The 23082-nt window shown below is 44.0% G+C and overlaps 1 protein-coding gene across 1 annotated transcript in view; it reads left to right on the top strand.

Annotated features, from left to right (window-relative positions):
* Window positions 1-22873, top strand: part of Rcor1 (REST corepressor 1) — an 89650-nt gene extending 66777 nt beyond the window's left edge. The window contains exons 6-13 of the mRNA XM_055593087.1: window positions 2770-2931; window positions 4948-5066; window positions 6853-6931; window positions 8946-9140; window positions 15038-15115; window positions 15324-15381; window positions 16371-16600; window positions 18904-22873. Of these exons, the coding sequence (XP_055449062.1) occupies window positions 2770-2931; window positions 4948-5066; window positions 6853-6931; window positions 8946-9140; window positions 15038-15115; window positions 15324-15381; window positions 16371-16600; window positions 18904-18945 (963 nt within the window). The 3' untranslated portion in view covers window positions 18946-22873. The remainder of the gene's footprint in view (window positions 1-2769; window positions 2932-4947; window positions 5067-6852; window positions 6932-8945; window positions 9141-15037; window positions 15116-15323; window positions 15382-16370; window positions 16601-18903) is intronic.
* The last annotated feature ends 209 nt before the right edge of the window (window positions 22874-23082 follow it).

The following is a 23082-nucleotide window of genomic DNA, read 5'->3' as shown; positions in this document are numbered from 1 at the left end:
CTGTTGCTGGACCTCCATTACTGAGTTCCCTTCCTAGCTGAAGGGGCTTCCAGGAAGTAAAGGGCCAATGCCCTCACCCTCTTGCTCTCTCTTCATTTTTCTATTCTGAGAGGCAGACAAATGAAAGATTAAGACAATCAAATGGAGCGATTATGTGAGGAGAAAATGAGAAACTTGCTGTATATGTCCAGGGAAAGAAATAGGCTCAAAAAAGACGTAAAAAGTCAGACCTTGAGCTAATCCTCGGTACGAGACAGATCACAGTGACAAAGAGTGCAGCAAGAGGGGAAAGCACCACAGGGGACAACATCTTGGTTTGTCGCTAATGCGTGATTAAGTCCAGATGTTCAGTTTTCAACAGAGCACTCACAAAGCTCATGTACCTCAGAGCGGAAAGTGTGGCCACTGAAGGAGAGACCTTTGCGAGTTCTCCTGGGGAAAACGCATCAATTAGTCTGTTCACCCCGTTAAACTGTTCATCCTAATAATAGAACAAAGACGTAGTTCCAGCCAAGCCTAGTGTTGTGAGCCAGTGAGCTTGCTGGGGTTACTTGCAGAAGCAAGAGCTTGCTAGTTTTATTTCTGTTGTGATTGTGATAAAATACCCTGACAAAAACCAACTTGGTAAGGAAAGAATTTATTTTAGCTCAAAATGCCAGGTAACAGTTTATCATGTATAGCAAAGGCACGAACTTAGAACAGCTATACTCCCATCATACCTGCAGTAAGGACCAGACAGAAATGAACGTGTGCATGCTTATTTGCTTGCTTTCTTGTTTATGCTCAGCTGGTTTTCTCCACTCAGGACCCCTGCTTAGGGAACTGGCACTGTCCACAGTGGGCTTGGTCTTCTCACACCAAGTAACTAAATTAAGGCAATCCCCCACAGGCACAGGCTAACCCAGTGTTGAAAAATCACTCATTGAGATTTCTCATCTCAGGTGAGTATAGACTGTGTCAAGCTGACAGTAAAAACTAACTATCACAACAGGTGACTCAAAGCAGCATCACTGAAAAGCCCACCACAGCATGAATGACAGCTCACAAAAGCTGCATCTCTGGAGTTTTCTGTGTGATTTTCAGGCAGCTTGACAGTTCACAGTCTTCTCTTTCTACTGTGTGTATCACAGTAAGGGGTTTTACTTGGGGAGGGGGTTGCTAGTGAATCTTGAAGCTTTTAGGAACTTCCTGGAACTCCTGAGGTTTATTTACTTCTTGAGTCTCAAGGAGGCTTCCTCTAGAATAGAATTTTTCAATTTTGAGAAATTGATATACAAGAAAATTAAACCAACCGATACCGTTTCTCAAAAAATACCTGATCTCACATCTGTTACTTACTTAATTACACACACACACACACACACACACACACACACAGCTGGTATAGGGACCAATCCCAGAACCTTAAACATGCTAGGCAAGTGCTCCATCACTGAACTGCATCTCCACTATTTACCCCAACCTTAATAATGCTCAAAAAGGTCATTTTGAGTAGGCAGATGAATGTATTTGAAGCTAGGACACTTTGTTTTATTATTTGTGGTACTGGAGGTGGGGGACCAGGACGTCCTGTATGCCAAAGAAGTATTCTACTATTGAATTATACTTCTAGCACAGGAAGGCTTAAACTTGCTGAGTGTGAAGGGGTTGGGGAGTAATAAACAAGAGAGACCAGAACTCAGGGTCCTGTGGAACATCCCCAAGGAAGCTTTAGGAGAAGATGGAAAGAAGCAGTGGGGAGAGATTTTGAAATGGAAAATAAAAAAAGGTCAGACCCTCTTGAAATCGATAATTTATCTAAAAATAATTCAACATACTTCAACATGAGCTAACCCACACCAAGATTCAGTATGAAATATTCATGCTGGGCGCAGTGGTACATGCCTATAATCCCAGCGCTCCCCTCAAGGGAGGCAAAGGCGGGTGACTCTCTGTGAGGTCAAGGCCAGCCTGGTCTACAAAGCATGTCCAGGACAGCCAAGGCTACACAGAGAAACCCTGTCTCAGGGGGTTGGGGTTGGAGTTGGGAAGAAATACGCAGAAGCCAAAGATGCAAGAAAAAAGCCATTCATGGTTTACAAGGGATCGCCAGTGAAGTTATCAGAGTTGTTATCAGGAATTTTGAATTCCTGAGGATGGTGATATGGTATATTTGAAATGGTAAGAGAAAAATAAGCAAAAACTTTCAAACAAAAATTGTCTGTTTAGGTTGGAGAGAGATTCAGCTCACTGGTAGATCCCATGTTCACTTCCCAGTACAGAGAAGGAAAGAGAGAAAAGGATTCCTATACCTGACAGAACTGTCCTTCAAAAATGGGAGTTGGGGGGGGGTTGCTGGTGAGCTGGGAAGACTTGGCAGAAGGATTGAGTTTGAAGCAAATATGGACTTTATAGGGAGGACTGTATCTTGAAGGACAAAAATGCTAGTTTTTCACTTAGTTGAGGGACTCTCAAAGAAGTCAGAATCCTGGGCAGTGGCTTGGTTGCTGGGCCTGGAACAAAGGAGCTGGAAGGAAGAGCTCTGTGTTGAGCAGGCCCGGTGCTTGTTTCACAGGATGTGAGTCTTGAGCATGGATACACAGACATCATCATGTGCTCAGTGCCACTGCGCTGTCTGCTAAGAAGTGCTTGGAGTGACAGACTGATGTCACATCTGTCTTATCACAGAAGTTGGAACGCCTGTAAATTTTCAGTGTGTGGAGTCTGTGTGCTGATCTCCTCCCACTTTAAAATTTGTTTGTTCTAAAATTTCACCACATTTTTTTCTAGGCTCTTGGGATGCTCTTTTGGCATAAACATAATATTGAAAAATCACTGGCCGATTTGCCCAACTTTACCCCATTTCCAGATGAGTGGACTGTAGAAGATAAAGTCTTATTTGAGCAAGCTTTTAGTTTTCATGGGAAAACTTTTCATAGAATCCAGCAAATGGTAAGCAGCATTTTTTGTTTGTTGTTTTGCTTTATTTCGTTTTGTTCTGTTTTTGCTTTTTATGTCTTCAGTATTTGTGAGACAGGGTTATCGTCAACTTCAAATATCTCACTTATTTGTTGTGTGTGTGTGTGTGTGTGTGTGTGTGTGTGTGTGTGTGTGTGTGTTGCCTGCATGTATGTCAGTGTACCACCTGTGCACCTGGTGCCTACAGAGACCAGAAGAGAGTATCAGATCCCTGGAACAGGAATTAGAAACAGTTGGAGCTGACATGTGGGTGCTGGAAATGAAACCCGGCACCTTTTGGAAGAGCAACCAGTTCTCAACCACTGATCCACTTCTCCAGCCCCAAGTATTTCCTTTTGAATAAAGTTTCCTTTAGAAAAAACAGCTTACTAAACTACTTTTTAAAGATCTCCTCTGTTGCTCAGTGGTTCTAGAACAGAGTGAGGCCCTTCCTACTTTGAGTTTCTAAGCTGCACTCCCACACCACCCCGGCCCTTCCCAGCTGATGTCAGCAGAAAGATCTCTGATGGTTGTTTTTGAAGGGATATCACGGTCCTTGTCTGTAGGTTTGGGGTTTTTTTTTTCTTTTTCTTTTTCTTTTTCTTTTTCTTTTTCTTTTTCTTTTCTTTTCTCTTCTCTCCTCTCCTCTCCTTTCCTTTTCCTTTCCTTTCCTTTCCCTTTCCCTTTCCCTTTCCCTTTCCCTTTCCTTTTTTCTTCCTTGAGACATGGTTTCTCTTTGTAGCCCTGGCTCTCCTGGACTTGCTTTGTACACCTTAAACTCACAGAGATCCACCTGCCTTTGCCTCCCAAGTGCTGGGATTAACATGCCCAGCTTTTTTTTTTTTTTTTTTTAATTAAAGATTTATTTATTCATTATGTACACAATGTTCTGCCTGCATGCACAACTGCATGCCAGAAGAGGGCAGCAGATCTCATTATAGATGGTTATGAGCCACCATGTGGTTGCTGGGAGTGGAACTCAGGACCTCTGGAAGAGCAGCCAGTGTTCTTAACCTCTGAGCCATATAACCAGCCCCCAGCAATATTTTTTACTCTCTAAAAAGCTATTGATAAAAATTCAGGTTAAAGGTTTACTGGTACTTGTATTAAATGTTAAAATGGTAAAAATTAAACCTAGGAGCTGGAGAGATAGCTCCGTGTTTCACTCTGGTCATGAGAACCAAAGTTCAGATCATAGGAACCACATAACAAGCCAGGCATTTTGTACATGTTTGTAACTGCAGTTCCAGTATGAGTGTGGCATGGTGACAGATTTGCTGCGGCGTGCTATCTCAGGCTAGCAAAGAGAACAAAAAGTGGCTGGGCGTGGTAGGATGCACCTTTAATCCCAGCGTTTGGAAGCAGAGGCAGGCAGATGCACCTCTGAGTTCAAGGCCAAGACTACACAAACTTCAAAAACAAAAAAATGTGATATTTTGAAAAATTAAAAAAAAAAAAAAAAAAAAAGCTGTTTTTGTAGTCTTGACTCTGTTATGGATTTTTTTCATCTTTGATGGTAAATAAATACATAAAAATATTTGATATTGAAAGGGTAAAATCTAAAACAGCTTTGGTTCAGAGTGGCTGCTTTAAGTGCATGGACATTCATTGAGTTGTATGATCCTTGAGTCTGGCTAATTTTAGTGTGTGATGTTTTTAGTTCCTACTTTTTGTCTTTTTTAAATTTTTTTACCTTTGTTTTATATGCATTGGTTTTGCCTGAATGTATGTCTAACTGAAAGTTAGACAGATCTTAGAGTTACAGACAGTTCTGAGCTGCCATATGGGTACTGGGATTTAAACCCGGGTCCTCTGGAATTAAGTGCCCTTACCTCCTGAGCCATCTCTCCAGCCCCTACTTTTTTATTATAAAGTTTAAGATAACATTTTTTAAAAGAAAATGAATTTTGTGAGGTTTTCCTTTCCATATATTTTAAAATATGGCAAATGATCCTTATGAAATATGTCTTCAACCTTCTTGACCATTGAACACTAGCTTTCTGCATTTAGCTTCCGGATAAATCCATAGCAAGTCTGGTGAAGTTTTACTACTCCTGGAAGAAAACAAGAACTAAAACCAGCGTGATGGATCGTCATGCTCGGAAACAAAAGCGGGAGCGGGAGGAGAGGTAAGCACATGCTAGGGTGTCACTTGACCACTGAGGGGCCAGGGCTGCTCCTGAGAGGCCATGGATGCGAGAGTCCCTTGGTAAAACCTCTATGCTTCTGCAGCCAGTGAACTTTAACAGATTCTCTTCTTCCCCTTAAAGGTGACACCTTTTATGAAAAGGGATTTGGTTGTTTCATGGGTTAGAACTTATTGAGTATGATAACCAAAAAATCATTGGCATATGTTTATGCTTAGCTCGCTTTAAAAAGAAAAAAAAATGAGATTTTTGTATTAGTTACTTACCTTGTTGCTGTAACAAAAACAGCTCAAGGAAGAAGAGGTCATCATGGGGACAGGAGCTTGAGGCAGCTGTCCCCTGACATCTGCAGTCAGGTGAGCAGAGGCTGGTGCTCACTGCACCTTCTCCGTGTTACTCCTCCGTGAGCACCGTCCATGGACGGTGCTGGCCCAGCCCTCAGCTGACCCGCTCTCCAGCATCCCTCATAAGTGTGCCTAGAAACCTGTCTCGTGGGTGATTCCAGACCCTGCCAAGCTGACAATGAGTACTGAGCACACTTCTTTACCTTGACCCTCCTATGTCTTGTGTGAGGAACAGAGAGCCTGTTCAGAATCTCTTAGGAGGGCATTGGTTTGTTGTTGCTTTTAGTTTTGGTCTCTCCCTCCCCTTCTCCCTCTCTTCTTCTCTCCCCATCACTGAGCCTGTCTCCTAGCCTGGATATTCATTTTAAGGATAGCTCATTACACTTTAGTAAGGAAGGATGTATCTTACCTCTTGCTTTCTCAATTCGCATACAGTGTAGATCAGTGGAAATGGTTCTGCCCTTGCACTTGGTGAGGTCTAGGATCAGTTGTGAAGGTTCTGCTTAATACTCCTGGGTAGGTTTGTTCAGAATGAGGAGATGCTCAGCACTCAGAAGGCAGCGCACATGCCTGCAGGCTTTTTTGTTAGACTACTGGGAGTAGATGTGTCCTTCAGAAACTTAGGCTTTCCAGGTTTTCTGTGATACATTCCAAAGGCTCTCTGTGTATCTCTGGCTGGCCTGGAACTCACGGACATTTGTCTACCTACCTCTGCTTCTCTAGTGCTGGGATTAAAGTCGTTTTCCATCTTCTCTGGTTCAGTAACTCTTTTGATCAAAGCTTTTATTTCCTTTATATCTTAGGCCTAGTTTGATTATACATTGAGTTTGTTGCTTCAGGCAGATGCTAAATAACAATCAAGATTGACTGTGAATGGCATAGAGAGCCAGCTGATCCCTGGGGCTTCCTCTTTGCATTCCTGCATTGGTCCTGAGAACTGCTGTGCATGTGCCCTGGTCCATGTGCTCTTTCATCTGTTAGTACATGGACCAGGGATCTACAATCACAAGATCATAATAGTAGCACCTGAGAGGTCATTGACCTCCCATATGACTTTGTACAGAATTAATGGCCAGGACTCTGGCAAAATTCCTTTATCTCCAGAGCAATGCTTCTCAGACTCTTGTCTCCAAAAATATTTACATTAGCATTCATTACAGCAAAATTATAGTTATGAGGTAGCAATGGAAATCATATTTTGGTTGGGGTCACCACAGCATGAGGAACTGTAATAAAGGGTCACAGCATTAGGAGGGTTGAGGACTACTGGACTAAAAGAACTACAAAGTTGGAATTCTATCTGAATTATAAAAATGTTTGTCCTAGCAATGTGTGTTTTAGAATAAATTTGTTTAAGTTTTTATACTTATGTGGGATAGAATTAATACAGAATAACATCTCAGTCACCTGCTCTTATCTTCCAGTGAGGATGAACTGGAAGAAACAAATGGAGGTAACCCCGTTGACATTGAGATTGATCCAAACAAGGAAAGCAAAAAGGAGGTATTTTTCTTGTATATTCTTAGGCAGTAAATGCTGTTACTCGTTCAGCCATAACTCCTGCCTCTTGTACAGTAGTATATTGAGTGCTAAGTCCAAAGGTTCAGATGGGACGTTGTGAACAGCACCAACTTTGCTTTACAGTATTTAGAATGGTTTGTCTGTAACAGAGGAGCCCATAAGGAAAGGAGCCCTTAAGGAAAAGCCCACCTCCTCTTGTTTTCTGTATGAGAATGATGGTCAGGAGGCAGGGGGTCAGTGGTTCTGACTGTGAAGTGAAAACAGTGAGTGACCCAGGCAGCTGCTAGCATTTGGGCAGGAGCCATGACCACTCAGAAACAGCAGAGGCATCTTAGCTCTGTCCTGTAACGGTAGGAATGGTTACTTAAGCTTGGAAAAACAGAAGGCTAGTTGTAAAATTAGAGCAGTGTTCCATTCTCTTTATAGTAAATAGGCAATGGAATTCAGAACAGAAAAGGGGTTAAAGTTTCCAGCAGCAGCACTCATGGTCACTGTGAAATTTTGGGAGCTTTTGAGACAGCTCTCTCTAAAATATATGCGCCCATATGTGTACATACATGATTCAGACTTTTTATTTTTAAAATGTAGTAAAGTGATGTTGTAATTTGTACAGTTTTTGAAATTTCTTTTAAATATACTTACATACATAAACATGTATTACTTCATCACACAAGCCTTTCAGAATTGACTTAACTGATCTTAAACAGCTCTCTAGCCTAAGTTATCACCATCATGAACAGTTAATAGTCATGTATTTAAGTATTTGCACACATTAAAATAATTCCTAGAAGTTGAATTGGTGCCTCGGTGTCCCGTGTGCTTACTTAAGCTTCTTAAGCCACCTCGCCCGTATGTGGTGGGGCGTCCACTTAGAGTCCTCATTTCTGATGCCATTCTTGCCAGCATCACAGACGGCCTAAGGAACAAGATCCTTGTCTTTTTTTTTTTTTTTTTTTTTTTTTTGGAATTCTTATTTATGTGGTAGAAGTTAATATTGCACAGAGTAGTTTGTTGCCTGCTAATATTTTAATGGTATTTACTACCACATATTTAAATATTAAGCAAAAGGGTCATCTAATAGATGTTCAGTTTTATCCTTGACTGCTATCCCTGTAAAAATGTTAACCTTTTTTTTCTTGTCTCTTATAAACCACGTAGCTGAGAATGAATTCTTGATCCTCCTGCCTCTGCTTCCCAAATGCTGGAATTAAAATATATCACCACCATGCTCATCTTAAAGTCTTATGTTTAAATGATTACCTATAAGGCATAATCCTTTTATTGCTAAGCTTTTATATTTTTTTATTTGTGAAGGTTTTGATATTAACTTTAAAAAAATTAGCCCAATGACTTATTTTTTAAATGACAACACATTTGTAGAGCAAATTATATAAGCCACTTCAAAAAGCTAAATGTTGTCCAAAAAGAAATGATGTATAAAATACCAGATTTCATACTGAAGTTGTTTTTTTTTTCTTTAATAATTTATTTTTATTTCATGTGCATTGGTGTTTTGCATACATGTATGTTTGTGGGAGGGTGTCAGAGCCCTTGGAACTGGAGTTACAGACAGTGTGAGCTGCCATGTGGGTGTCCTCTGGAGGAGCAGCCAGTGCTCTTAACTGCTGAGCCAGCTCTCCAGCCCCGAAGTTCGTATTTCTTAATGGAAAGGTTTTCAAAGCCCCCTCCTTTCTCCATCCTCCCACACCCCCAGAGGTGATCTGCTCACTTGACAACTCATGATCACAAAGCTCATAAGAAAATGCAGGCTATTGTTTTTTCCCTGTGTTACTTAATAGCAGTGTCTGAAAGACATAGAATAGACTGTTTCTGTTGAAGAAAGGGGTGTTCATAGCCAAGGCTCTTAATCTTTAAGCTTCCTCATAGTAGGTGGTGCTTAGATTAGCATGGTGGTTGTTTTAGATTGTTTGAGTACTACTACTCATTTGACATTTTTGTTTTTTGATTTCATTTACCAAATATGTATATCATGCAGGTGCCCCCTACTGAGACAGTTCCTCAGGTCAAAAAAGAAAAGCACAGCACACAAGCTAAAAACAGAGCAAAAAGGAAACCTCCAAAAGGCATGTTTCTTTCTCAAGAAGACGTGGAGGCTGTGTCTGCCAATGCTACTGCTGCAACCACGGTGCTGAGACAGCTGGACATGGAGCTGGTCTCCATCAAAAGACAGGTACTGCCAGCCCAGTGTGCACCAGGACATCATACCTCACTGTTTGCCTAGCTTTTGCAGGCTTACAAATGCCAAAGGAGCTGCTTATTTCTCTTTTTAAAATATCTGCTTTATTGCTCTCCTTGTGGAGTTCCTGTCCTCTCCAGATCTTACTGTTTCCCACTTCTTTCATAAGATTCCCTGCACTCTGCCCAAAGGTTGCCCATAAGTCTCAGCATCTGCTTTGATAGTCTGCAGGGCAGAGCCTTTCAGAGGTCCTCTGTGGCAGGCTCCTAACTTGTTTCCTGTTCTCTCCTTCTTCTGATGTCCATCCAGCCTCTTTGCCTTTCGGGATGGGGATTGAGCATTTTAGCCAGAGTCTTGATTAGTTTCTTTAGTAGGTTTATCCTATATTATATGTCTATAAGAGTGAGTATATACTGTGTGTGTCTTTCTGCTTCTGGGATACCTCACTAAGAGCAACAGAACCAAAAAATCTGAGTACAGGGGTCTTTCCTGAGACTCATACTCCAACCAAGTACCATGCATGGAGATAACCTAGAACCCCTGCACAGATGTAGCCCGTGGCAGTTCAGTGTCCAAATGGGTTTCATAGTAATGTGAACAGGGACTGTCTCTGATATGAACTCAGCTGCCTGCTCTTTGATCACCTCACCCTGATGGGGGGAGCAGCCTTACCAGGCCACAGAAGATGACATTGCAGCCATGCATGGAGAAGGGGAAGGGAAGGTGGGATTGGGAGGGGAGGAGGGTGGGATTTATGAGGGAGTACAAAGTAAATAAAGTGTAATTAATAAAAACTAATTAAAAACTATAAAAATTATTTAAAAAATAAAAATAAAATGAAAACAACAACAACAAAAAAAAAAGATGAAAAATCTGCTTATTAATATTGGGAGTGGTGAATATGCTGTGATGTGTGGAGGTCGGAAGACAGGTTTGTGGAGTTGATTCTTTGTTTCTGACTTCTCTTGGAGTCTAAGGATTGAACTCTTGTCCCCAACAGCGGTTCATTTCTAAGGAATTGGGTAAAAGAAACATTTCTCTGTATAGCCCTGGCTGTCCTAGCCTGGCCTCATAGACCAGGCTGGCCTCAAACCCACAGAGATCTCACTGCCTCTGCCTCCCAAGTGCTGAGGTTAAAAAGTGTGTGCCGCCTCGGCCTGGCTTAGTCCACTCTTTTATGTTACCATAAGATAATGTTTATTTTTATGGTTTTCTCTCCTGTGCTCGTGTTTATAAAGCTGTTAGTTTTGATCTGCTCTTACTCATTGCTTTATAAATACCCACTAGCAGTACATTCTGCTATGGTGGAGATTTGGGTTGTTTCCATTTGGGGCTGTTACACAGACTCTTACCGTGAACGTTAGGGATTTGTGCATCATGCGTGCATCTTATTAGAGCACATAGTTATTGAGTCCCCAAGAGTAGAGCCATCATGTTCAGGATTTTCAGAGTGGTCTTATCAGTTTAGATATATTTTGGTTGTACCATACCAGCATTTCCAACCTACAGTACACTTTAGATTACTGTAAGCTTCCTAGCCTCTACACAGTGGCGATCACCTTCCCCTATAGCTGTGACAACAGAAATATCCCCAGGCATTTCGGAGTCTCCTCAGGGTGACAGTTGTTCCCATTGATAATGGTTGTTCTGCATTGTTGCTAACGCTTGTCTTGAAATTGTGATGTTTCTCTAGTGCATTGTGATGAGGCCTCCTTGGGCTTTGTTGGCATTGCTTACCCTTGGGCTGTCAGCCGCCCCCAGCCCCAGGTTGTCTGCCCAGTCTTTGTCCTTGGCTTCCTATTGGACTGTTCGTTTTTGTTTTTGTTTTGGGGGTGTGTGTGTTTATCTGACACAGCATCACACCACATAGCTTAGGCTGGCCTCAAACTTACCAGTGCTTCTGCGTCTACCTCTGTACTTCCTTATAGAATCTTCTTTTTCCTACCCGTCTTGTAGATAATCTACCACTCATGGCCTTCTGCTTGCTCCCCTTGACAGTATTTTCTGAAATTTATTAAAGTAGCACAGTTTCTCAATCATTCCTCTCAGGTTGGTAGTTTTTCTTTGCTTTTTTGTTTATTTCTTTTTTTTCCCCCAGACAGGGTTTCTCTGTGTAGCCTTGGCTGTCCTACTCTCACTGTGTAAACCAGGCTGTCCTCAAACTCACAGAGAGCCACCTGCCTCTGCTTCCTTGAGTGCTGGGATTACAGGTAGGTTTTGAGTACTGGGAAGGAGCTTTTAGGGCTTGGAGAGATGGCTCAGTGGTTAAGAGTAGTCGCTCTGGTTAGAGGACTTGAGTTTGATACCCGGTACCCACATAGAAGCTGCCAACCATCTGTAAGTCCAATTCCAGGGGATCTGGTGAAGCCAGGGGGTCCTGACCTACACAGGCACCAGGCACGCACATGGTGCACAGACATACATGCAGGAAAACACCCACACACAGAAAGTAAATAAATCTTCTAAAAATAACTTTTCCCAGGTGATAAATCTGCATTGGCTATCATCTTAACATCATTGTTTCAGCCTTTGTATTTTGATTTTCAATCTACTTAAAAGTGTTTTCTGGGTGTGGTGTTATACATGTAGGTGTTTAAGTATGGGCATCTATTTTACCAACTACTTTTTACTGAAAAGGCTGCCGTTTCTTCCCTGCCACGCACTGAGACTTTTGTATAAAAATGGGCAGGTCTGATGTGTCCTCTGTTCTCTTGCCTGTGCTTTGCTGATGCATAGTGCCCTGGTGCGGTGTGCTTTCTAAGTTTATATGTGTAGCAGTGAAGCCCCGAGGTCTCATTATCCTTAGCCCTTTGTAGTTCTTTAAGAATTTGTATCACTTTTCAATTTTCAGGAAAAAAAAAAAAAGGAAACAATTCTACTAGAATTTTGAGATTTTGTTACAGCTATCAAATTAATATATTTTTTTATTTGGTTGGTTTGATTTTTTTGAGTTTCTTCTCTATGTATCCCTGGGTATTCTGGAACTCAATCTGCATACCAGGCTGTCTGTCTGCTTGTTAAAGGCGTGTTCCACCAAATTAGTGCCTTCAGTGGGTTTTCTGATGAATGGAGATCGTATGCCCCTCCCCTGTGGCGATCTTTAATTATTTGTGTGGTGTCATTTTTGATGTGCAAGGCGTGTACATCCTTTATTAGAATTATTCTAAGATATTTGTTACATTTTATGGGTGCTCTTATAATAACGGTTTTTTTAAAGGAGGGCCATCAGCTGTATCTGAGACCTCACACACACCAGTAGTCATATATCCAGTTAATGCATACTGTTTTTATGGTCAGCCTAGCACTCTAGAATGGGCCTTTCATTAACTTCCTCTTCCCCTTCCCTTCTCCTCTCTTGCCCTTTCTTCTTCCAGAGCTTGATTAGTTAAGACTTAGTAATGGGAATCCAGCTGTCAAAGATGGTCAGACCTTCTGGTGGTCTCCAAAAGGGTAGATTGATGGCTCTGTCTTTCTTTTGGTTCAAGGAGATGGGGGTGGTACACAGGCATCCTCGCAGAGTCAGAGGATAGCTCTCCAGCTGCTGCCAGCACGTCTCTGCTCTGCTCTTAGGGGAGTCACTTAATCTTCCTAGAGACCTCTTTTCAGATGAGGCGATTAGTCCTTGAGGTCTGATCCTTGCAGATCTGCCGCGTGGCTGCGCCAGGGCACTGTCTGTGCTGCTGCTGGTGGAGGAGCTAAGTGAGGATGCAATGCTGAGGGAAGAGGAGGCTCCTCTGCCACTAACTGTGGAATGAGAAACAGTCTGGTTTTTCCCGGCAGGGTCAAGGACAGGAGTGTTTTAATTTGAAATAATTACTCCGGTTGGCAGTTTTGAAGAGAAAGGACTTAGAGCCTAACGTGGTAGTGAGGACACAGGTGCTTAGATGAACTTCAAGAGTCAAGTCCATCGCCAGTCAGAGAGACAGTAACTTTGAGAACCCTAAAGAAAACATCACCTCAAAGTAACAAAAACCTGATTAGCAGTTGAAGAAGTCTCACTGTCAGGCTGTCAGCAGCTGCTGTTTGAGTTGTGTTCAGGGGCGCTCAGGCATCCAGGGAGCTTTATTTGATCTTCTCTGTGACTCTCAGGGTTTTGCTGTGCCTCCTGCTGACAGCTGCAGAAGCCATTTTGTAATCTTGGGATCTGTATTCAGGGCTATAAGAAAAGGAGATGGAGGCAGAGCCACCCTGCCTAGCCCTGTGAGTAGGGGAGCAAAGGCCTTCCACCAGAAGCCCCAGCCTGCTGCTTGCCAGCACGTGTGCTCTGCCCCTCCTGGCTCTCAGGAACCAGCACAGCGTTGAAGACCATGGGGCTGGGCTGGAAGTGTCCACTTCCTCAGTGGGTAAGCTTGTGGCAGGAGTCTCCTGAGTGACAGGAGAGAGGAGTTCCTGTGAACAAGATGAAGTAAAAAAATTATAATAATGATACCTTTACCTGGGAGCCCAGGGAGGGCCCTAGGCCAGCCACATGGGCTACATTGCTTGTTTTTTTGTTTTTCCTTTAAATGCCACACACAGCCATATCCTGATTCTTACTCAATTTTCTTTCCAGTTGACAAAATGTTGACCACTAAACTGTTTATTCTGATTTTAAATCCTGGATTCCACCTCTGCACCCGTCTCTGCTGTTTTTTTCTGAAGACAAGGTCTGCTATCTCAGGCTAGCCTCCAGTTCTAACCCTTAGTCCCAAACTTGTGAGTCTGAGGCAGGACCAGCCTGGGCTACAGAAAGAGAACCTATCTCAGAAACAACCCAGCCCTAAAGCACTTGACAAAATTAGAATTTTAGAAGATTGTGTAGGAGCCAGAAGTAGTCATACACGCCTTTACTCCTACTCCCAGCACTCAGAAGGGGGAGGTGGGCCGAGCTCTGCGAGGCTGAGGCAACCCTCGCCTACATAGCAAGTTCCAGGCCTGCCAAGGCTACATAGTGAGACCCTGTCTTGAGAAAACAGGGCAAATAGGGAAGAAAAAAAAAAGGTTATGTAGGTATAAAAGGCTGTTTTAGAAGCTGGAAGGGGGCCAGTGGGATGCTCAGGGGAAGCCCAGCTACGTTGAGTCTCCCAGAGCCCACATGGCAGGAGAGCCAGCTGCACAGAGCTGTGCGGTGACCTCAGTAAGCCTCTTAACGGTGAAATAGTGCCGCCCGCACACGTGCTGGAGGAGGGTCTCGGGCTTGCTCTCCAGGACAAGGGAAGAGAGGGGTGACTGAGCAGTGCTTTTCCTTCCTTACTTGAAAGCCTTGCTTTTATTTATGTTCCTTTGCTATTAGACCTCTTCTCAGCCAGGTGATGGTGGCGCACCTTTTAATCCCAGCACTGGGGAGGCAGAGGCAAGTGGATCTCTGTGAGTTCGAGGCCAGCCTGGTCTACGGCTGAGTTCAAGGACAGCCAGGGCTACAGAGAAACAAAGCAAAGCAAAGCACATTCTTTTTTCTTAAGGGAGTGTCTGCCACTCCTAGGTGTCTGTGATGTCTGCCCCTCAGTCCACCCACCCATTCTTTCCTTGACTTTCTTACAGTTTCTGTGGTTTTTCAAAGAGTGAAGAGTGCTACAAGTCAGCGTTCCGTCCACCACACACTGGACAGAGGCACAACTGCCGTCTGTTTTATTTGGGCGTCCATGTGTGAAACTAATGTGGCTGGCTTCTCTCTCTCTCTCTCTCTCTCTCTCTCTCTCTCTCTCGTGATTGGGCACAAATACAAAACTAAGTATGCTGAGTCAAGCAAAAATCGAGGAAAAAAAGATGCTAAACTTGGTTGGAGTTAAGTTTGGAGAAATTTTACTGTTGAGGTTTTCCGTTTTTCCCCATCAAAGATGTGTTTTCTAGTCTTCTTCTTTTTAAAATGAAACTCTTAAAAAAGAAAAAAATGAAACTTTTTTTTCTCTTAGATTCAGAACATTAAGCAGACGAACAGTGCTCTTAAAGAAAAGCTTGATGGTGGAATAGAGCCTTACCGACTTCCAGAGGTAGGATTCTGTTTACTTCAGGATGAGGGCCAAGTTTATTTGCGTGAAGTTTCTCTGTGGTGCCTATCTCCAGTGTGTCTTGTTTTGCAAAGATATATAGACATAATTTTAAGAAGCAAGTTTATATCAAATCCTGACACAAAAAAAAAGTTCATTAAGTTGCATAAAGATGTGTGTGATGAGTTGACGATCCATTTGGGTATCTTAGGTTATTCAGAAGTGCAACGCACGCTGGACTACAGAAGAGCAGCTTCTGGCCGTACAAGGTATGAGGGAGCTCTGCTTAGCTCACGGGGCCGTGGTGGTGCAAGGGGAGTGCCATGTCCCACTCTGCTGTCGCTCCACTCGCGTGGAGGCTGGTCTCATGGCCGTCACTCCAGGCGTGTGTTCGTGCATGTGTGTGTTGGTACTGAGGTTTGAATCTAGGGTCATGCGAGGCAGATGCTATATGGTTGTGAAACATGCTCAGTCTGTGATTTTAGTTATTTAAGACAATCTCACCTTTTGTTTAGGCTGGCCTTGAGCTCAACCCTCCTGCCTCAAGCTCCCAAGGGCTGGAATTATAGTCCTGTGCAGCCCCTTCCCCGCTTTTTTAACCCTGAAAGCCACAATTGGCTGAGGGTGTGAGTGCATTATACTCGAGAGTTGCCAGTGACAAAAGACAGACTAAATCCTAGTGCTTTAAGACCAGGAATGTTTCTCGAGTGAGGATTCTGAAAAAGCAAAGCAGAATGTCCACAGGCACTTGATGGGAACCTCAGCGACTTGGATGCTGTCACATGCTCTAAGGAAGATTTCTAGTAGACAGGGTCTGTAAGATACCCCTAAAGGTGACTGCCGTGTTTCCACTGCTGTAGCGTGCCGAGATAGTGTCTGTGGTCAGAGCCTTTATGGATAGAGGGGTAAGCTGCATTTCTGTTGTTTGGTTCTGGTTCTGGTTCTGGTTTTGGTTTTGGTGGGTTCCAGATTACCAGCAAGTGCTTTACCCACTCAGCCATCTCCCTAACCTGAACTGAGCTTTTTAAAATGGTAAGAGCACTTTGTGCTCTTCGAGACGAACCAGGTTTAATTCCCAGGAACTACATGAAACTCCAGAAGATTTGACTCTTTCTTCTGGCCTCTGCAGACACAAGGGACACAAATGGTACACATACATACATACAGGAAGAACTTTCACATACATAAAATAAAAATAAATAAATAAAAGTTTTTAAATGTTTTTTTCTCTTACATTTTTTTTTTCTTCTGTCCTTAGCCATCAGGAAATATGGGCGAGATTTTCAGGCAATCTCAGATGTGATTGGGAACAAGTCAGTTGTTCAGGTGAAAAACTTTTTTGTAAATTATCGACGCCGCTTCAACATAGATGAAGTTTTACAAGAATGGGAAGCAGAACATGGGAGAGACGAGACCAATGGGCCCAGTAACCAGAGACCTGTCAAGTCCCCGGAAAGCTCCACCAAGATCCCTGAGGAAGAAGATGAGGTAAGTCTGGAATGGCTCATCTCCTCACTGCCGGCGGAGCTCAGGTCTCTGGAGCTGCTGAAATCCCTTCCCGTTGCCGTTACTATTACTCAGTGTCACTTACCTGTAATACAGTAGTGTGCACGCTGACTCAGGTGGCATCACTGTCCACAGACCACACGACTCTATCCTGGCATTCTTCTGCACTTGTAAAAATCATCAGGAGCTGCTGAGGAGTGTCTGGCTCAGGCAGGCCTCAAGTGTTAGGCCATGTTAGGGCTACTGACCTTCTGGGTGAGTCTGCATGCCTTTAGCAGCTCGTTGGGGTGTCCAGCAGCCGCCCTCCAGCCTCTGATGCTGTCCAGAGGCGGCTAGCTTAGGCTGGTCGAGACAGTTCTAGATCCTGGGGCTATTGGGACTTCTGTGATAGCATCGTGATTCCATCAGTGCAGTCGGGAAGCTGCCTCAGCCAGAGACACATCTGTCCCCTTGCACATGTGGTGTTAGGACTGCTTACGTGCTGCTTGTACCCACCTCAGGAGAGGGCACCACTCTGTGCGTGCTTGTGCCTCCTCTGCCACAGAAGCGTGGGAGGCGAAGGGAGGGAATCTGGTCTTGTTCACTGGTCTGAAGTTCACTCTCTCTGTTGGTTGGTCCGTGTTGTTTGTGTGCAGGCCTCAAGATGGCTCCCTCTAAGGGAAGCATTGCACCTCAGCGCTCCGAGAATTAGGCTCTTGAGTCCTTTGGACAAGAAGGTCTGGGTAGTTGTGTACAGAGTGTACACATTAGCAGTGTGAGCAGTGCCCTCAGGTTACCCGGTTCAGGACCAAGGACATGACCTCTAAGCAAGCTCTACCCTTGGCAGTCAGTTTGCCTCATGTTGACTGCTCTGTTAGAAAAGTTAGAGGCAGGGAGAAAAGGAGTTAGAATTTGCAAGAATGGAAGCTTTCTAGCATGTTTCCTAATACCGTTCCCAAGGCTCTTGGAAACAAGATCAGTAGGACTGTGGCTTGGCAGAGCAAGTGTTGATAGAGGTGGTTTGAGAAATCTGAGGGTGAAGTCAAGGCCCATTGCCATGCTGGACAGGCCAGTTCTTTTGCAGGCAGTTTTGCTTCAGTTTCTTCTCTCAGTGTGTTCATGCTCTTCTGAAACCGGCTCATGCCATCCAGCGACGTCTTAGAATTTGTGCTGTTGGACCATCCCTGTAACTTCTCTTTAAAAATAAGACAGGACAAAACAAACAGAGGGTATTACCTGCATGTTGTTTCCAGTCATTTGGCCATTTAAACTATCTCCCTTCTTCCTACTGGTCTGTCCTTCCACTTACAAGCTTTGGGAATCAAGCTCAGGTCATCAAGGCTGGTGGCCTGAACTTCATTGTCCCCTGAGTCCTCTTGCCAGCCCCCCTTCTGTGCTTGTCACATCAACAGCCCTCTCTCCCAGCCCTTCTGTTGCTGCTCTGAGGTTAGTTTGTAGAAGGAAATTGGCTTGTGATGATTCAAGTTCACCAAGAGCCTGGGGACTGAGCTGTTAGAATGCTGGTGATTGTCTGGCCAGCGCTCAGAGCATGGAGACTTGCTGACTTCACCCGCTTGTTTATCCTGTGTCCAGCAGCTAGGGATCTCTGTCCTTGCACAGGATGGAGAACATCAGGATTTTTACAAGTCCCACTAAAACAAAGACCTGTCAGTTTTAAAGACTTTTTTCCTCCTAAAGAAGAGAGAGCAGCCCAGGAGGTCTGAGATCCACTATGGAGGGTGATGGAGCAATGAGTTAGAGATTGCCACCTAACGTCAGAGTGACCGAGAGTTGTGGCCTTCCTCTAGAGAGGAGCTGCTTTCGCTAGCTGTTCTTTAGAGTGTCACTTCACCTGCAGGAACCACGCTCTCAGATTCTGGATTTGTAGCCCAGTTGCTTCCCCAGTAGCAAGACAAAAGAGGCAAATGAAAAACTGCTTTCATCTGTTAAGGAAGATTGTTCCACAGTCCAGGGTCCCAGCAGGAGCCACCGGCTGTTGGGGAGCCGGGTGTCAGGGCCGCCCTCTGGCCAGTGCATGTAATTCTGACTACAGGCCTACCTGAGCAGCTCTGAGGACAGGACCCGTTGCTCATGTGTCTGACTTGGCCGAGAAAGCATCATTATCACACCTTCAGCAAACAGGGAAACTGAAGCTTAGAAAGAGAAACTGGTCCAAGATGGATTAGGGCTTCCTCCCTGGAACGCGAGTGCTCGTCCTGCACGTGCTTGCTGTGTGGTCTGTGAGGACACCAGAGGCAGTGTGTGCTGACTGCTACTCTGATTCCTTCTTTTCTCCCTTCCTTCAGGCTGCTTCTGTCCTCGACGTAAGATACGCATCTGCCTCCTGAAACCTGCTGGTAGCTTGAACACTTGGTGTGGACGACGTGTTACCCAGATATCAGGTATTCCAAGACATCGCTAGCCATCTGCATCACATCTCTGTGGACAAGCAGCTATTACCAAAAAAGGCATACACTTCCAGTCCTGTGCTACATCTGCCTTAATTCTTTGCTCGTTCCTCCATGTTGGCACGACTTCCCAGAGAGCTCCGTTGCATCTCATTCTGCCTAAGGGCTGGGGGACCCACGGCCTGCACACCTCCCTCGAGTCTGGGACCTACCCTCCAATTGGCTCCCCTGAGCCCCAACAATGGCAGCTCTCCCAGTCAACAGCTTCAGAACAGGTAGTCTTGAAAGGCCCAGCTCTGTTCCTGCATGGCCTGCAGTTTCTACTTTGTGCATAGTGTAATTCTCAGAAGGCCCTATAGGCCTTCTAGAAAATTTCTCCCCTTCTTTTCTGGGGCAACCACCTAAGTAATACCATGCTTCTTTGGAAATCACAATCCATTGGCAGACCACATCGTAACCTTTATCATACCAAGCTTCCTGATACAGCTCCTGTCTTTCAAAACAGAGGGTAGAGTTACGGTTTATGTATAGGTCAGGTGGCTCCTCTCCCCTCCCTCTCTCCCCTAACTCTTTCCCTTTTCTCCCTTTCCAAGTGGTAAAAGCTCATTTGCAGCAACTGTCCTTGGACATTGTAGCTTAATGGGAACGTGGACCTCAACGCTTTCTGCCTTCAACCTTCAGCATTGTAATCCCAGGATGTGGGTGCACCCCGTCTCTTCTTGACTCCCCAACTACCACTATCATCACCCAACTCTGAGAGATTTGGTTCATATCACTGTACCTGGTGCTTGTACATTTGGAATTGGTGCCTTCTCCTTTTGGCAACCATGTTATCGATCCCTTTTCTGTTCAAGTGTCTTATTTAAAGTTTATTGCTTGCCAAAGATGACATCACTGAGGTGTAGCAGATGGAGAGAGCGCCTGCAGATTTGACTAAGCATAGCCTGTAAACGTCAGGTCAGCTCAGTACAAGATAATAGGAAGCTGGGGGTGGTTTTCTAGAAGCTGCACACCATCCTAAACAGTGTGCCTGGCCATTGTTTGTCACTCCATGTGTCCCTTTGTGTCATTTGTGTACTGGTGTGTTCACACACACCGTCCCCTGTCTTCTAGCAGCAGATAGGACAGAAAAGTGATGGATGTGTTGCTTAGTGAGACCAGGATGGAAAGAAAACTATCAAAAGAGTGGTATGTAATGCCATTTGCTTGGACTGGGAACAAACAAAGATTTCTAAGATGTTCTGAGACTTCCAGAATCACTTTTGCTCTCTTAGCAGACTGTGGGCCTGCAGGGCCTTAAGAAGCAGACGGTCAGGCGGCATTCTAGCGTACATGGCCAGCTGAGGCTGCACTAACCGTGTGGAAATATCTTTTGTTGTTTGCAGCATTTGGATATTTTTTTTTTTTTCTGCTTTCAATACCAAAAAGAAAAAGAAAAAGAAAAAAAAAGTTGATGCTTTAAGGTATGAACAGAGTTCTTAAGAATTTAAAATATGCAATTAAAATTCGATGTTTTTGACTCCTAAGCACCTTTCCCCTGCCCCCCCGTTTTAAATTTGGCGATTTTCTCCTTAGAAAGAGGTTCAGCCGTAGAAATCTAGGTGGGGGTGGGGTATACACTGTTTTTGAGAAGTCTGGAGGAGGGTCACTCCAAAGGCAGGTACAGAAGAACTTCTTCATCCTGTCCAATAGTAGGCGCCCACTGTTGGAGAAGAGCCTGCCGACAGGTGCGGGCGTGGCGCAGCCCCAAGTCCCAGCCCAGGGAGGCAACAGAGTAACACTAGTCACAGGGCAGCTTTTGTGTTTCCATCACAGCCCTGCTGAAAGGGGGAAGAAAACATAGGGCAGGGTCCGCCTACGCTCTGCATAGGCCTCCCGGGGACACTAGAGCACTTGATAAGCCCTGCTCACCTAGTTTTCTGCATGTCCTCTGCCAGTGGCTCTGTGTCTGTCTCTGTGCCTAGGCTACTTTCCATAAGATAGATCTGTTCCCTCTCCACAGTGATTAGACTTATTCATCATCTTGGATGGTGTGGCAAGCAGAGTGGCTGTGCCAGGCCCCAGGCTCATTCTGTCCTGTCCCTTCCTGGTTCCAAGCACTGAGTGGCCTCCAGCCATGAAGAGTCAGCTGTCGGTATGAGTATGACCAGTGTAGCTGATTTTGCCTTTTTCTTAAGGGAGAGAGGCATGCCATTTTCATTTGACGGAAGGGGGAAAGTGGTCTTTGCCTGGCTGCTGTTGGAATAGTTTTCATGTTTTAAACGTTTTTCATGACACAGTCTGCAGTGATGTAAATCCAAGAAATCACTTAGCTTTCAAAGCCGAGGGCTCTGGTCTTGAGCTGTGACTGTTCAACATGTCAAAAATTTAGGGGCATCAGCGGGGTAGGTTTGGGACGTGACGCCTGAGTCTGATGGAATGTCACTTAAGCTTTGTGTTCTTAAAAATTATCAATGTGAATGTCATAATTATATATTTTTGTGGGAAAATCTTCTAAATATAAGTTATTGTGCAAAATATAGTATCATGGTCACAAATAATAGTCTAACTTTTAGTTTAGAGATCCCTAAAGATATAAACTGTATTGCGTATGCATTAAAAGTTTGTTTTATTTAATTTTATGTAAACGTGTAAAGTGTTTAGGTAATTCTTTTCCCTTATCCACTTAAACACCCTGTTACTTGAATATTGTGTTGGCTGGTCAGCAGCAGTGATCAGCTCTGCAGGAGAGCTCTGACGGGGTCCCCAGGCCTCAGTTGTGCTGATCAGCTCAGTGTCACACAGTTCGGTGCGGTGTCGGCAGGAGCAGAGGTTCGTGTAGCACACGACTGCCTCTTTATTTGTTTGTCAAGACAGCTCCCTAAAGGTGGTTCTGGTGGTTTTTGTATGACCCACCCAATGATGGCCACAAACCTTAATCAAAAGACAAAAGGCTAAGAACTTACTGCGGAGGACTAATTAAGCAGTTGCTTTCTGTCTATGTAGTTTCCTCAGTACCACACACCGCCCTAAGTGAGCTCATTGTCACTTTAAATTTCAACTACACCCTGCTTCTATCTCTAAATATCAGATGGACTATTGGTACAATTGCACACCAAAAATAAGCCACACAGTGCATTACACTAACTGGGTCCCTGCTCTCACTCAAGCAAAGGAAAGACAGAACAGAGCTGTCTTCCTCTCTCGTCTGCCCTGTGTGTACACCTAGTGACCCAGGACCCCTGTAGACGTTGCCTCAGACTGACTAGCGGCCGTTAGGCCGCCCGAGTCTAACGATGGTGTGCAGCGCTCCTCCCGCCACTCCCGGGTCTCTGCAGCTTCTCCTCACTGTAGCAAAGCACAATTGCAGGAGCGTCACAATTACAGTTCACAAGGAAGGTCAGTAGAGTCTATGCATGTTGTAAAATAATGACTGTTTACAGCCACCTTCTCGAAGACGAAAATTTATACTGGAGTGGATAGCATTCCATTACGTAGACTTAAGACTTTGCTGAGTGCTTTTCAGATTGCTTAAAATTTTTTCAAGATTTTAAAAGATGTATAAGGTTAAGTTTGCAAATATAAGGGAAATGCTGTATATCTTTTGAAGTGATGAAATCCATGTTAAAATTTTAAAGAAACTATGTTGTAATAACGCTGTTGTAAGTAATATTTCCATGTCTTTCTTTGCTTGTTTTCTAGTTCAGCACAGTCATTGTGGTGAATGTCCATAGCATTATAACTGCTTAGCCATTCATTGAATTACAACATTTGTTAGTGGAGATTGGGAAATTTATTTGTGAAATTCTGCAGAATTCATTTTTCTATTTCCAATATTTGCCGAAGTTAAATAATTTTCAAGCCATTGATGTAATAAAATATGAAACAAAAACAAATTTCTGTGTCCTTATGTCCACCTTCCTACAGAATGGGGTGTTTTTCTCCCCTTAGGAGCAGCTTTGGGTTTCCAATTGTGTTATCGCCCTGGCTTTACCACAAACAGCTGGGAGTCACTCTTGCTTTTAGCTTTTTGCTCTACCAGAATGGTTTGATAATCTTTTATGTGATTACCTTATAGCTGGCATCAAACTGCAATGT

This window comes from Psammomys obesus, unplaced genomic scaffold, assembly GCF_907164565.1.
Source record: "Psammomys obesus unplaced genomic scaffold, mPsaObe1.curated_primary_1811, whole genome shotgun sequence".
NCBI classification, from domain to species: domain Eukaryota; kingdom Metazoa; phylum Chordata; class Mammalia; order Rodentia; family Muridae; genus Psammomys; species Psammomys obesus.
Note: the sequence above shows the minus strand (reverse complement) of the source record. Positions and strands in the feature narration are given on the sequence as shown.